Raw genomic sequence first — 14565 nt, forward strand, 5'->3', positions numbered from 1 at the left:
TGTCATAAGGATTATTGCTGTATTCTTTTGTGATCAATGGGATTTTTAACCAAAAAATAAAATGAATCTAAAAAAATTAGTAGATATAAGTTAGGCCTACTTATCCTGGGTTCGAGTTCAATTTTTTTTTTCATTTCCATCCGAAGTGGATAAAAAGGACTATTTAGAATCCTTTCCCGCTTCTTTCCAAATATGGGACAAAAACCAAATTCTTAATTTCTAAGAGCGTAAGGCTCCTTACAATTGATAGCTTTATCCATCATAAATTCAGAATGCCCTAAGAATGTCTGAATGGCAAGCCTTTAATATCATGGCCTGGACAAACTATCTTTACTCTACCTTGCTTTCCTATGTTATGGAGGAGCCGTGGTGTAGTGGTTCTGACTCTCGCCTTGTAAACAGAGGGTCGTGTGTTCGAATCCCACCGCGGTCTGGCGTCCTTTGGCAAGGCGTTAATCCACACTTTGCCACTCTCGACCCAGGTGCTAAATGGGTACCCGGTAGGATGTGAAAGTCATTGTAGCTTGTCCAGTATTGTGTGCGCCTCACAGGCGACTGACTGGAATACTCCCCAGGGAGTGGAGGATGTGCACACATTGTGTGCGGGAATGACTGATTGAATCCGATGACCGGGGTAATAATATATCTGTAAAGCGCTTAGAAACGTCGTTCCGATGGATTAAGCGCTATATAAAAGCGGATTATTATTATTATTATTATGGCAACTCCTGATCGATAGCTCTATCAGTCACCAGTGGTGATCAGTATAACATGACACGTTTTGACAGAGAGAGACCAGTTTCCATTCGCGATGAAGGAGATTCCAGGAGCCCAGTGTCTTACAAAGAGTTACGACTGATCCAGTCAATCGTAATTATGGAAATCCATAAGTGTCATAATTTTTTTCTACAGGTAATTTACACAATGTCTTTAGTAAACAAATAGAAGCACAGTGAATTTCGAGAAAGCATTGAATGCCTGACTATACATTATAATTAGAAAACATTTTGAACAAACGTGCATAATTATAGATGTTGACGTTGCTGGCCGTCCATAGTTGTGATTGATGGGATCAATCGTAACTTTTGTAAGACGGGGCCCAAGAAGTGAGATCTATCATCACTGGTTTATCAGTCGTGGGTGGCGACAAACGTTTGAAAGGCGGGGGAAGGGAGGTATGGGTGTCACTGAATAGTCAGAACGTTCTTGACATTGTGTACCATGGGTCGGAAATCGCGGAAAAAAGAGAAAATAAAATGCAAGCGAAAGAATAGATCATTCGTAATATAACATACAACTTTGTTTATTCAACTTTTACTACAATTTTTCAATATCAAACTAATAAATCTAACCAAATCAACCAACCTGCACTGTCTCTATAAATCCATTTCATTGTTTTATTTGTTATCCTCTATATTGAGAACCCCTTTACACGCTCAAAAGTAACCTATTACAAAACAGACATCGAATAAATGTTAATAGGTAAATAGTAAATGCGAACTGCATGGTAAGCATATTTCCATTCCTATTATTTTCAAACAATCATTTCTGCAACATGTATAACTTTGTAGGTATAATCTAGGCCTAGGTGGTATACACTGATAATTTATTATAAGTTACACGTGTTTCTAACATTTCAAGGATATTCGCCATACAATTATATTTTTTTTCATTTCATTATTTTGTAGCCTAAACATCATCTGGAAGAATCTCTTCTTTATATGGAAGAATCTTTCCTTCATCATTGGTTTAAAGTGTAAAGACATAACAGAACCCTTCACATATACAATTTACAGAGTTGCTTGTCTGCTGGATATTAAATGGGGTCACCCTCCAATTGATCTGTCCTTTTTATTTCACTTAGGAGCAACAATGATTAAATTGATGATGTTATATCCCGACTTTTTTTGTATTTTAGTATACGAAATTATGTTGATTCAATATTATCCTATAACAAAAAAAAACAACGGATTCAATCATTATATTAATTGCTGAAACTTGTTTCATTATAAGGGAGACGTACCATACATGGAACTGGGGCCCGTTGCAGAAAGAGTTGCGTTTAAACGCAAGTCAAAAAAATCAATCGCAAGTCAAAAATGCGCGCTGTTGATTGGTTGAAAATCAAGTTGCGCATGATTTTTAGAGTTGCGTTTGATTGCAACTCTTTCTGCAACGGGCCCCTGATTGAAGTATGAAATAATATCATATCGTATATTAACGTAACAAAAGAGAGAGAGGGATATAACATAATCAGGGGCCCGTTGCAGAAAGAGTTGCAATCAAACGCAACTCTAAAAATCACGCGCAACTTGATTTTCAACCAATCAACAGCGCGCCTTTGGGACTTGCGATTGATTTTTTGACTTGCGTTTAAACGCGACTCTTTCTGCAACAGGCCCCCTCCACCTAATGAATATTCACGATTTACGTGCATATATCTGTTAACACTAAAATAGTGCTGAGCTTAAAAATTCAGTATCAACTTTGACATGTTTGTTATCAGATTTTGATGAATTTTCAGCATTTTGTTTGGTGAATTTGATTCTGTATAATTAGGATATGATTTTTTCAGCCCACAGTACCCCTTTATTTTCCATCTTTCGTTGAATTTTGTCATGGACTTCTGAAGTCCTCTAGTTTTGACCAGCGAATGGATAGTACTTCATGTTCTTCATCCTGCAATTAACAAAGTGTAAAAAGGAGATGAATTATTTTTCAGTAAAAATGAACTCTTAAAGAAATCTGGCCTCTAAGAATATTTTTCTTTATATTCATAAAAAAAGTTCGTGATCGTATGCAGAATTATGTTTTTCCTATAGGGCAATATAAGATCATGAAGACAGATGATATATGTTAGTGATCAAGCGAAGAAAGCAAGCTGTTAAAACTTTATCATGTTCATTGCATGTCAGCATGCTCATTGCTGAAATTCAAGGATACGATGCACAGTACTAACGTCTGATTTACTTTCTTCTTATCTAATTTTTTTTGTTCATATGAGAGACGTGCTGCACTGCAGGTATTGTGTAATTCGCTATAATATTTGAAGTATTATTGCTGTTATTATTATCAATACTTTCGATGAACTTTAGTGATCTGTGCAAATTGAATTATCAACGTAGGTTTTGAAGAACCTTTATGTACCAGCCACTGGCGGATTTTTAGAACGGAAATTTGCCTTCATAACTGAGGACAGTGTATTGCTTGTCAAAAAAATTATAGAACAAAATCACCTCCATTTTGCAATGATAACCTATTTTGGCTTGACAAATTATTCCTACAACAAAATACCCGCCCCCGTTCGGAAAATCCTGGATCTGTCCCTGCATGGTGTCAGCCACCAGTCCTATACTCAACGCAATATCCTTGAAATATCTTTCAAAGAAGCACATCAATATACCGAATATGATACAAACGAAAACAACACAACGAATAAGAAATCCAGATAATTTAATACATTTGATATCATGCAAATTTGTTGAAATGGTGAAGATCGAAGTCAAACTTTTTGTGACGATTATCGCATCGTGGAAAATTTATTTTTCAGCAACGTAGATTATTTGTGTGCATGGGTGCTTCACATCTCTTTCTAAACCATAAAATACTTTTAGAAGCGATGTTAAATAACAACTTACGGGATGAAATTCATGAGTCTGTAGTTCTTGTTCAGATTGGCCAGAACTTGGCAATCTTCCTCCGTCAGTTGGAAGCTTTGAGCCTATATTTGATAACATAATATTCAAATCCGGAATTATTTATTTTTAATTTATCTTAATATAGACTAATTTCAATTATTGTAACGCCCCCCATTCTTGTCACTATTCCCAAATGTGCATGCGTATGCCCTAAATATCTATGATGTTGAGGTAACAAAATACGGTTACACTTCGTAATTCCGAAGGTTCGTAACTCCGAAACACGTAAATTGCCTATACCTCGATGTTCGTTAATCCGAAAACGAAAAAGGGTTCGTTAATCCGAACATTTGTGGCGTAATTCCGAAGGTTCGTTAATCCGAAAAGGAAATGAGAGTCGTAATTCCGAAGGTTCGTTATAGTTCGAAAACGAAATGAACAACGAACCTCATTTTGTTTTCGGATAAACGAACCTTCGGAACAACGAACCTTATTTCGTTTTCGAATTAACGAACGTTCGGAACAACGAACCTCATTTCGTTTTCGGATTGTCGAACCTTCGGAACAACGAACCTTGTTTCGCTTTCGCATCAACGAACCTTCGGAATATCCGAATCTTCGAAATAACGAAGCTTCGGAATTACGAATGTATACGACAAAATACTTATGTTTCAATTGATAAACTATGCGATAATTAACTAAAAAATGGTTTTGATCGAGTGCCCAAACAACAATACTTGCATTTTTTTTTGGGGGGGAGGGGGTGATATGAAACCACCTTTTAAGAATGGAATTGGCTGAAAACTTCCCCTATAGCTTTTTGATATCATATTTATAGGATAAATGTTTTTAAATAAGATAAAAAGAGATAGGCGATTTATGGATTAAAGAAATTAAATTATGATTTTTCACAGAGAAAAAATGCAATTACACTTTTGTGTTATTGGCATGTGAGATAATACTCTAATATTATTGCTTCACATAATTGACAGGTAAGGTTTGATTTTGGGTATTATAATTAGATACGTTTAAAGGACTGACGTCGTATTTCAAATAAATAATCAGTTTGATTTGGAGAACTTACATCGAAATTCTGTTTGATTCTCGATGGCGTGACGCTCTTTGGGACGACGGCCACGCCCCTTTGAAGCTGATACCTAATTAGTACCTGAGCAGGAGACACGCCCCTTTTCTTCGCGATACCGCAGATGGTAGGGTCTTCCATTAAGACTGGATCCGTGGGAGCTCTTTGAAAAGTTAAATATACAAAATATTTATATCTATATACTCTATAAATACATGTAGTTCTACTTCGTGTTTTGTTAATTATTGATAAAGTGGTTTCACTTGTGAATCGATTGTGCAAGTAATTAATAGTAATAATGAAAAAAATACATTGATTTACAAAATTCAGAGTACACTACACTCATTGAATGAAATAGAGTAAAATGAGATAAAAAGAGAAAGAAAGAAGGTGAAGAAGAAAAAGGGAAAAAGAAGAAGGAGAAAGAAGAAGAAGAAAAGAAAAAGTAGATGAAGAAGAGATGGGAAATGGTTGGAGAAGAAAAGAAAAGAGTAACATGAGGTATTTTTTGAAAGTATCATAACTTTGAATATTATATGGCAACTACCATGGTAACAGGCTCAGCAGCCAATCAAAATCAAGGGTTTCATGGCAGTTACAAAGTTAGAATAGTTGTAAGTCTTTATGAAACACGCCTCTGGATTTCGGAAATCTGTATGACATAATAATAATAATACCAACATGCTTATATAGCGCATATCACTGCCAAATGCGTCCCTATACGCTTAATTGGATATTATTACCCTGGCTTTAGCCTCGCAGCCTTTTGCGATGGCATTTCTAGGAATAAATTCCTGCCAGGTACCCATTTACCTCACCTGGGTCGAGTGCAGCACAATGTGGATGAATTTCTTGCTGAAGAAAATTACGCCATTGCTGGGATTCCAACGACCCTCGACCCTCTGTTTCAAAGTCTGAAGACTAATCCACTGGGCCACAACGCTCCACATAAACATAAATAAGTGAAATAATAATTAGGTTTACCTTTCTTGAAATACCCTATTAGGTGAACCTAACGGACTGTAGGCGGTCACGGAGATACCATTCTTTCTACAGAACTCAATTAGCTCTACCTGAGCCAAGAAGGGATGACTTTCAATCTAGAAAACGAATAATATGGTATAAGATAAAGTGTTTTTGTAACATATTTGACCAAGGTGTTTCGAAATTTAATTGAGCTCATATAAATTCTTATGAATCACTAAACATGATAGAATGTAGATAGAAAGAAAAAAACTTCAGAGAAATTAGCCGAATAACTAATCTAAAAATTAGAACAATGTGGTACCTATCAAGGGGGGAAAACAAAACAAATAAATAAAAATATGAAGAAATAAGAAAGAAAGAAAGAAAGAAGGACATTAATAAATTGAAAGCAAATTGTTCTCTTAAATGACGCAAAATGCCATCTCCGCATCATCGAATATTATCATTAGCATGTTGTGTACTGGTTGGAAAGCTTAGTCTGAGATACAAAGGGTCATTATATAAGAATTTTATGATTATGATTATCATTGTTGGTAATAAATTTGTGTCATGACTTGTTATACCTGTAGGTTAGCGATCGGATGCTTCGGTGGAAGGTCGAGAACGCGCTGGATCTGAGACTGGGTGAAGTTTGACACCCCAATGTTTCGTACCAGCCCCTTATCAACGAGAGATTCCATAACCTGAGAAAGAGAAAGAGATAGAGAGAGAAAAAAATGAGATAACAGGACTTGAACTAGATATTTGGAAATGATGTGGATTAACGAAGAATCATTAAAACTTAAAAATAAGACAACTTTAGTTTATGGTTTTGTTAGGAAAATGGCGGCGATTATTATTAGAATGAAGTTCATTCACAATGAAAGATATATTTTGACTTTGAACAATGCGCATGCTCAAATAAAGTAAGATCTTTGTAATAACAAAAGGTTAAAACAGAACTGATTGTGTCTTACAAATATTTCGGTAAATCTTGTACTGATCGTTCAGTAAGCTGCATGGCTGACTCTCAAGTAAAAAACATTAGGATAGGTTGAATGAAAAGAAAGATGAAGCCATCGTCATATTGAAAATTCATCAAATTATTATGTAAAATATTATAATAACAATATTTCTTAACAAATATTAATATCTTGTTTTATCCATTTTATTTAATATTAACTATATGTAATGATGAACTAAACCTTTAAAGGGAAAGTCAACTTTGTGTGGTCTCTCATTGACTGTTTGTTATAAATACATAGTCTTAAAATATACGTTTTTTATAATACTACAAACAATAAATCGACCTATAATTGCATTTGTATAGAGAAACAGAAATGTTTTGAGAGGAAAAGTAATGGTTTTGCTACTTGGTAACATAATTATTGCGGTGTAAATGTATTAAGTATTTTAATTAGCATGTTATCATTCAAGTGGGTCTATATTACTAGACTACACATGCATTATGGGTCAGGAAACTGGCCATGTATGAGTAGTTGAGGACTCGAGATGGTGCTATTGGTTCGTATCTGCTTTAAAACTGATTTCCATACCCTCCAGGTATCGACATAATCGATAGTATCGTCTCCGATTAACAGTCCATTATCGTCCAGGGGAAGTGGTCCTTTGCCGCTCTGTACAGGAGAAATAATTTAATTAAAATTAAAACAGATCTTAAATTAATTGACTCGTCACACATAAATCATGTATCAGCTACTCTTCTACCCTACACACTGTAAAACTGTGGTCACCATTTTGACCCCAGTTGGTTTGTTCGTATAGAACCACACCATGAAGTGTTAAATTGCACCCTATATCTGTATATCATGTATTATTGAGACTGAACATAACACCAATGAGTGTAAAGTAACAGTTACACGTGAACGTGTTTTGATAACACCCGTGTGTGTAAAACTTACACCAGAAATTTAAGGGCATGGAGTAATAGGACAAATAACATGGTTTAGTGTTCATTAAAGGACAAGTCCACCCCAACAAAAACTTGGTTTGGATAAAAAGAGAAAAATTCAACAAGCATATCACTGAAAATTTCATCAAAATCGGATGTAAAATAAGAAAGTTATGGCATTTTAAAGTTTCACTTATTTTTAAAAAACAGTTTTATGCACATCTCGGTCGGTATGCAAATGAGGAATTGATGACATCACTCACTCATTTCTTTTGTATTTTATTATATGAAATATTTTTATTTTCTTGTCATTGTCATGTGAAATGAAGTTTCATTCCTCCCTGAACACGTGGAATTCCATCATTTTAACATTTGTGCTTCAGGCAAGGGGGTCCTAATCGTCAAATTCGTAAAAATTGAAATATTGTATAATTCAAACAATAAAAAACAAAAGAAATAGTGAGTGAGTGACATCATCGACTCTCTCATTTGGATGTAACTGGCTCGTTCATATAACTATTTTGTTAAAAATAAGCGAAACTTTGAAATGTCATAACTTTCTTATTTTACATCCGATTTTGATGAAATTTTCATCGTTGTGCTTGTCTGATTTTTCTCTACTGATTCAAATTAACATTTTTCTGAGGTGGACTTGACCTTTAATAAACATTACAGTTTTTTGCCGTGCATTACAGTTTTTTTAGCACTTTTCTGAGAACGTAAGAATGAGGGGCCACACAAGAATATTCATTATGATCTCTCTCGAGTCCATGTTTTTAATGTTTCAAACTTTTGGCTGCAGGTCTCTTTTTTGTAACTGGCTCGTTTAATCTATTGAAATTAAAAAGCAATACTTTAACCTACGCTGGTGTGTGGCAAATCCCCAAATCCTTTTAACATTTATGCATATTTTTTTCAAGAAACACAATTTTTTTATATCAATTAAGAAAATGGAATGAATCTTAAAAGGGCTTGTCATATTATGCCCGCGAGGCTAAAATCCCCTTATCTCGCTCAGCGCCAAATTGCTACTAAAGAGTTTTCACACCGGGATGCAGAACGCTTTTAAGAACATAGAAAATACATTGTCAATTATTGCCCTTCATGACAAAGACAAACCAAGAACTCTTTTCTCGAATATTAGTGAATCAAAACTGCAGTTTGTCCTGGACTCGATCGGGACAGATATATTTGTATTTTTTTGTCAGCTCCGAAACTTCGGACTAAACCGCTGTTACGGTTAACCAATTTTCGACAGAGACCTCATTCATTCTCTAATAAAATATAAGTAGACTATTATGGTAATTAATTTGATTATTCTTCTTTGAAAATGATTAAATTGTAAAGGAATGTGTAATACTGCTGTCCTAACTGTATTATCAGGGAGTTTTAGCAACCATTACTCAGACAGTTTCTGGAACGTTGAGAATTTAATAATGATAATGATAATTATATACATATCTATTGTAAGAAGCCCTTCAAATCGGTGAATAAAATAACAGAGACGTCCAGGGGAGCGTTTCATGAAGCGACTTTTCAGAAGTTTTATCCGACAGTCACCATAGTAACGGTGCTTCTCAGCCAATCAACATCAAGGAAAGTTGTCAGATATGACAACATGTCGGACAAAAATGTTGATGAAACACTCCCCTTGGCTGTCGACAAACATCATATTTGTAGCTTTTTGTCAGCTCAGGAACTTAGGACTAAACTACTATTCTGGTTCACCAGGTTTTGACAAAGACTTCCTAGCTATTTATTGTCATTTGACCGGCATTTTCAATACACGTCCAAGAACGATTGAACAGTATTTATAGACTTACCACAGCTGATGTCGGAAAGTGAAGGAGGAAGAGATCGAGATAATCAAGTCCTAGATCTTTCAGAGATTGAAGGCAGCTTTCTTCAATCTTACTAGGATGACTGCATGTGATCCATAACTACAGAGAGAAGAGAGGGAGAGAAGAGGAGGAAGGGAGAGGGGGGGGGGGTCGAAAGAAGAGAAAGTGTAATGGAGGGCGTGTGTGTGTGAGAGAGAGAGGGGCGGGAGAAAAAGTGTGTTTGTGTAATCGTTATTCCATAAAAGCCAATTAATGAAATGCTAGTGAATTCTTCATTGATATAAAATACAATGTAAATTGTAATGTTATCCTTCAAAGTTAATGTACCTCCACACTTTGGTAAAAAGAACTTTTTAATCAAAATGGGCGTATTGTGGAATGAAGATATGCAAGACACATTTTTCATATCTTGCATGGTAATGACAGATAGCAATAAATCAGGAACATGCTAATTTTGTACATTCCTTATTTTACAATGGACATATGAATGCAATTGAGGCGTATCAGCATGATCAGTATACTTTGAAGGTATCAAAATATACCATACGTCCCCCATATTTGAGTAAATTTACTAACTTATGCAATTTACCAAAATATGCATACCTTTGAGGTTACGAAGATGTCTTCTCTCTTAATGGTTCCGTCATCGATCTTCGCTTTGATAGCGTCACCGACACCCTTCTCGTTACCGTACAAGGAAGCTTCGTCAATATGACGATATCCGCAGTCGATCGCCGTTTCGACAACACTACGCACCTCCTCTGGTTTAATCTATAATTGGGTGAAAACACAGTCATTTAACAAAAAAAGAAAAAATACGATAAGTGTTATTTTCAACATCATAAATATTATGTATAATAATTTGTCATTAAAGAATATATATTATTAGATCTGTTTACATAAGAAGAGTTTTTTTTTTTAATCATAGATTGTACATGTATAGTATAGTCTTCAATCATTCTAACCCACATGTATTATGATCCAATCAAGATATAGTATCATTATTATTCAATCTATAAATTGAAATAATATTTTGCTGTCTCACCTATACATGATCACATGTGTTGTGTATGTATTGTTTAAAAAGTTCGTATATAGTGTTTTTTTTAGTTTACATGTTTCATCTCTGATTTTGATGGAATATTCGATGGTATGCCTGTTTGACTTTTCCTTACCCATTCAAATCAACTTTGCACGGACCTAATAAAACAACCCAACTGACCAAACGCCGTATCGTAATGGAAATAAAATGAATGAATGAATGAATAAATGAAAGAATTAGATTTGAGGGTGGGGGGTGGGGTGCGGGAATTCCCCCTTTTCGTCTTTTTCGTTTAATCCTGGGAGTCAAGCAATGGTATCCAGGGTATATGACCTTCTACACCAACACCAAAAAATAGGTCACCAAAATAAGTTTTGAGATTTTGCATGGATCTTGAAAAACACATGCTAACTTTTGAAAGTACGATAAAGAACTTGTCAACATTGATTAACAATTAGGCGTATCTAGTACTTGATTGAATGTAGAATGACTTCAGTGAGAGCTTAAAAGAACACGACGAGGGCTCGAAGTTATGGCTCAATGTGCTCAAGCATATAAGATGTGCAATTTGTGCAATCACAGCGAAACATTTAAGCAGTCCCGAAAAATGAGGTTAAAAAACCTCACATCTCTTCTTTTATGACACTTTAAAATTTTACTTTGTGAAGAAGAAGAATTAAGTTTCATATAAGCGCGTTTTCTAATTTGTACCTTTTTGATTTACCATGTTGTTTATTGACAGATAACCTTCACTGGCTACTTTTTTGTCGGTTTGGGGGTGCCTGGTCACACATAACTGACAGTATCTGCATGACTGAAATTCGGTGTTGAAATATATTATTTTTCAATGCACCTTTATTTTTCCCATGTTTACGGATACGCTCGTTCGATAAAACTGAATAGGTCATTATCAATATCAACCGACCGAGTCTTGTCCTTGTAAAGTCTTTGTAACTACCTATTGACTCCATCAGTTGTTCCATTGTTTCCCAACTTTGTGGTATTACGTTGACCGGTTTTCTTTTAGACAAACAACTTTGGAAAAGTTTTAAGTACTTTTCGAAGAGGTCCAGCGGGTAAGTCACTGGACAGTAAGTACGGGGTTCAAATCTGATATAAGTACTGCCCATTTGTAAAGACTAGTGTTTTAAGAGTTAAGTTTGGATATTAATGATAGAAATTATATATATTAACAATAATTTTCGTATTTTTTTCCTCAAAAGATTCAATTCAATTCAATATTTATTTGGCAAAATAGGATAAAAAATACAAAGGTAAAAGATACCTAGCGCTTAAACATAAATGAAAGAAAAAAAGTAAAAATGAAATAATACAAAGGACTATATACAAATAACAACATTGAAATTAGAATAAACAAGTTATATCTGTCGACTGAAGTTAACTGTGCAAGGAAAAACAAACGTCAAATGTAGGTCTTACTAACATATTTACATCTACAGTTTTACACTTTTGAGGCAGCCACATTACATCGCTTGTTAATTCAATGGTGCTCTTTCTTTTAGTTACTTTCAAAATTTAATTAATCTTTACACAAAAAGATTGTGAGCAAAATATGGACAGCTTTAAAATTGTAGATAATAATAATCATAGGATTTGTATAGCGCACGCATCCACCTTGCTAGGTGTTCAAGGCGCTCCTATACCACGGCTAAGCTAGTCTACCGATTCTGGTGCGCACAGCTTTTTTTGAGGAATACTTCCTGCCGGTACCCATTTACCTCACCTGGGTCGAGTGCAGCACAGTGCGGATGAATTTCTTGCTGAAGGAAAACACGACAGGGCTACACTGTTAGAAAAAATAAAAAAAGTTCCTGCAGCAGAGTCTCGAGAATACCTGTAATCTTACCGAATTGCGTAATAATCATTCTGTAAATTCATAAAACAAGTATTTTTCTGCAATTTAACAGAACAGGTCTGTTTAAAAAGGGGAAAAGGGTGTTTTATTCAAGGAAATTTGTAAGATTTCATACATCAAATACCAATTTCCTGTAAGATTACGCAATTCGGTAAGATTACAGGTGTTCTCGAGACTCTGCTGCAGGAACTTCTTTTATTTTTTCTAACAGTGTAGGACACTCTGTTTGAAAGGCGAGAGTCAGAACCACTAGACTAGATGCAATACCATACGACAAACAGTCAAAATGAGTTTTCAGAGACGGATGAGGATAAATTTGAAGTTGATTTGTCTTACCTGCCAAGTTCCTAATCCCAACAAAGGTAACTTTTTACCACCAGGTAGGAGAACGTGGATGTTCGATGAAGCCATGTCTTCCTCTCAAGTGTATTCTGGATGTTTACAGTAATGAACACCCCAAAATAGTCCTGTCCCTCTTACACCACAGTCCCTCTTTGAATACTAGAATAGATAGGAATGTATATCAGAGAGAGAGAAAGATGATATTAACAAAAATGATTGTCCTTTGTATTTACACAGTTCATTAGACCATGTATCTATTGCAATTTATTTACGACACCCTATTTTTCTCTCTTGCAACGCGTATGGATAGTGTCGACATTGTAATAGGTGTTCAGATAGTGGTACAGTGGTGGTAAAAGTTTGATAGTGATAGCCTATCACCATGGGCGTCGATACGGGGGGTAGGGGGAACTCTTTCAAGTTGAAGCGAAAATACGGGGAGGAATAATGAAAATAGAGAAAAGGAGGAGGATAAGGGAGAGAAAAAGAGAGGTCTGGAATTGAATACCCCCTGTCATCTTTCTCAATGGAAAAAGATGACGTCACTCACCTTTTCGTGCCCCCCCCCTCCCCACTCTATCAGAATACCCTGATATCCAGTTTATCACCATATCATTGAGTTATACACAATCACAGCTACCAATCTGTATTCAGCGCTCAATGTATAGGCCTATCATTTTCAAATATAGATTCAGCGTTTAATTCATAATGTACACTCTTAAAATGATTGGGCCAAAAAATCACCAACTTTAAATGAGCCCTGGGCAACATACTGTCCACACAACTATTGGTTAAAATCTGTCCAAATTGGATAATAAGACTAACAATTGGGTATGAAATTCGCTCATTTGGATAATAATTGCCCAGAATATATATGGATTGTTTTTACCAACATACATTACCCGACACAGTGGACAGAATGTTGCCCAACATTTCAAGTGTGAAATTTATGTATGCTAATTTGTACATCATAATGTCCTTCCAGCAATTTGCCATTGTTCATTCAGCGAGCTGCTGCTACTTAACATGCTTAATGAATTCCTACAAACATGCCTTAAAATGTCCCTATTCAGGTCTGAGTTTAAAAAATTTTCAGCTCGCGCTTCGCGCTGTATTTTAGTGAAATTCGTATGTTTATGATTGTGATTTAACAAATAATTCATAAATATTTACATGTTATTGAATTATGTTTTATTCTAACTTTTATATAATTATGCTTTGATTTATTTTTATCGATTAGCTAGCTTGCATGTTGATATTCATATCTTTCACCGTATATAAACCGATATTCGGTAGGTACAGAGAGGGAGCTTTTCTACTTAATAAATCAATCTATATTATTATTATTTCATCAATTTGTTTCCAACAGTCTTAAAAATAACGTTATTACGTAACTAAAATAAACTACCTTTGAAATTACAGGTAGGATAACGCTGAAGACTTGACAGGTAAAACAATTAAATCATAACAATGTTCATTTCACATCATAGGGTGGTCACCCCTGACCCATCTGACACTCCCTTTTTTTAATATTTAGTAAAAGTGTACAACATGTCGTAATTATCATTATTTCCATTTTTCTTCAATGATATTGGCCATATGGAACCTGTTGATCTACGGAGCGTATCAAGAAATGATCCTGTAAAGTTATATATTTATCCTGGAGCTTTTGCGAAACAGCGATACAGATCTCTTTGAGCATGTGACGTTATAACTGTCAAAAAATCTTTCCGCTTGAGTGGAACAACACTTACTTAAATATGAAAAGTTTATGAAAAATGATTTGCGCAGAACTTAGAAATAGTTATACTACTAAAAGCAAACGTTAATCATGAAGAACATATGGACTTGAGCTAAGCAGGTT

The 14565-nt window shown here is 35.1% G+C and overlaps 1 protein-coding gene across 1 annotated transcript; it reads right to left on the minus strand.

Moving 5' to 3' along the window:
• Positions 1-2348: 2348 nt before the first annotated feature.
• LOC121431945 (1,5-anhydro-D-fructose reductase-like) lies at positions 2349-12945 on the minus strand. The gene is made up of 9 exons (XM_041629739.1): positions 12696-12945; positions 10045-10212; positions 9424-9540; positions 7245-7325; positions 6273-6392; positions 5707-5822; positions 4723-4885; positions 3639-3721; positions 2349-2679 (listed from the first exon to the last, which is right to left on the minus strand). The coding sequence occupies exons 1-9, from the start codon at positions 12768-12770 to the stop codon at positions 2637-2639; spliced, it is 966 nt and encodes a 321-aa protein (XP_041485673.1). The 5' UTR covers positions 12771-12945; the 3' UTR covers positions 2349-2636.
• Positions 12946-14565: the final 1620 nt, after the last annotated feature.

This window comes from Lytechinus variegatus, chromosome 18 (genome assembly GCF_018143015.1).
Source record: "Lytechinus variegatus isolate NC3 chromosome 18, Lvar_3.0, whole genome shotgun sequence".
Lineage (NCBI taxonomy): Eukaryota > Metazoa > Echinodermata > Echinoidea > Temnopleuroida > Toxopneustidae > Lytechinus > Lytechinus variegatus.

Coding starts and splice junctions, on each gene's coding strand:
- LOC121431945 (XM_041629739.1), bottom strand. CDS start 12,770: ATGGCTTCATCGAACATCCACGTTCTCCTACCTGGTGGTAAAAAGTTA. Junction 10,213..12,695: donor TGGGATTAGGAACTTGGCAG/GTAAGACAAATC, acceptor ACCCAATTATAG/ATTAAACCAGAGGAGGTGCG. Junction 5,823..6,272: donor ATCCGATCGCTAACCTACAG/GTATAACAAGTC, acceptor TTCGTTTTCTAG/ATTGAAAGTCATCCCTTCTT.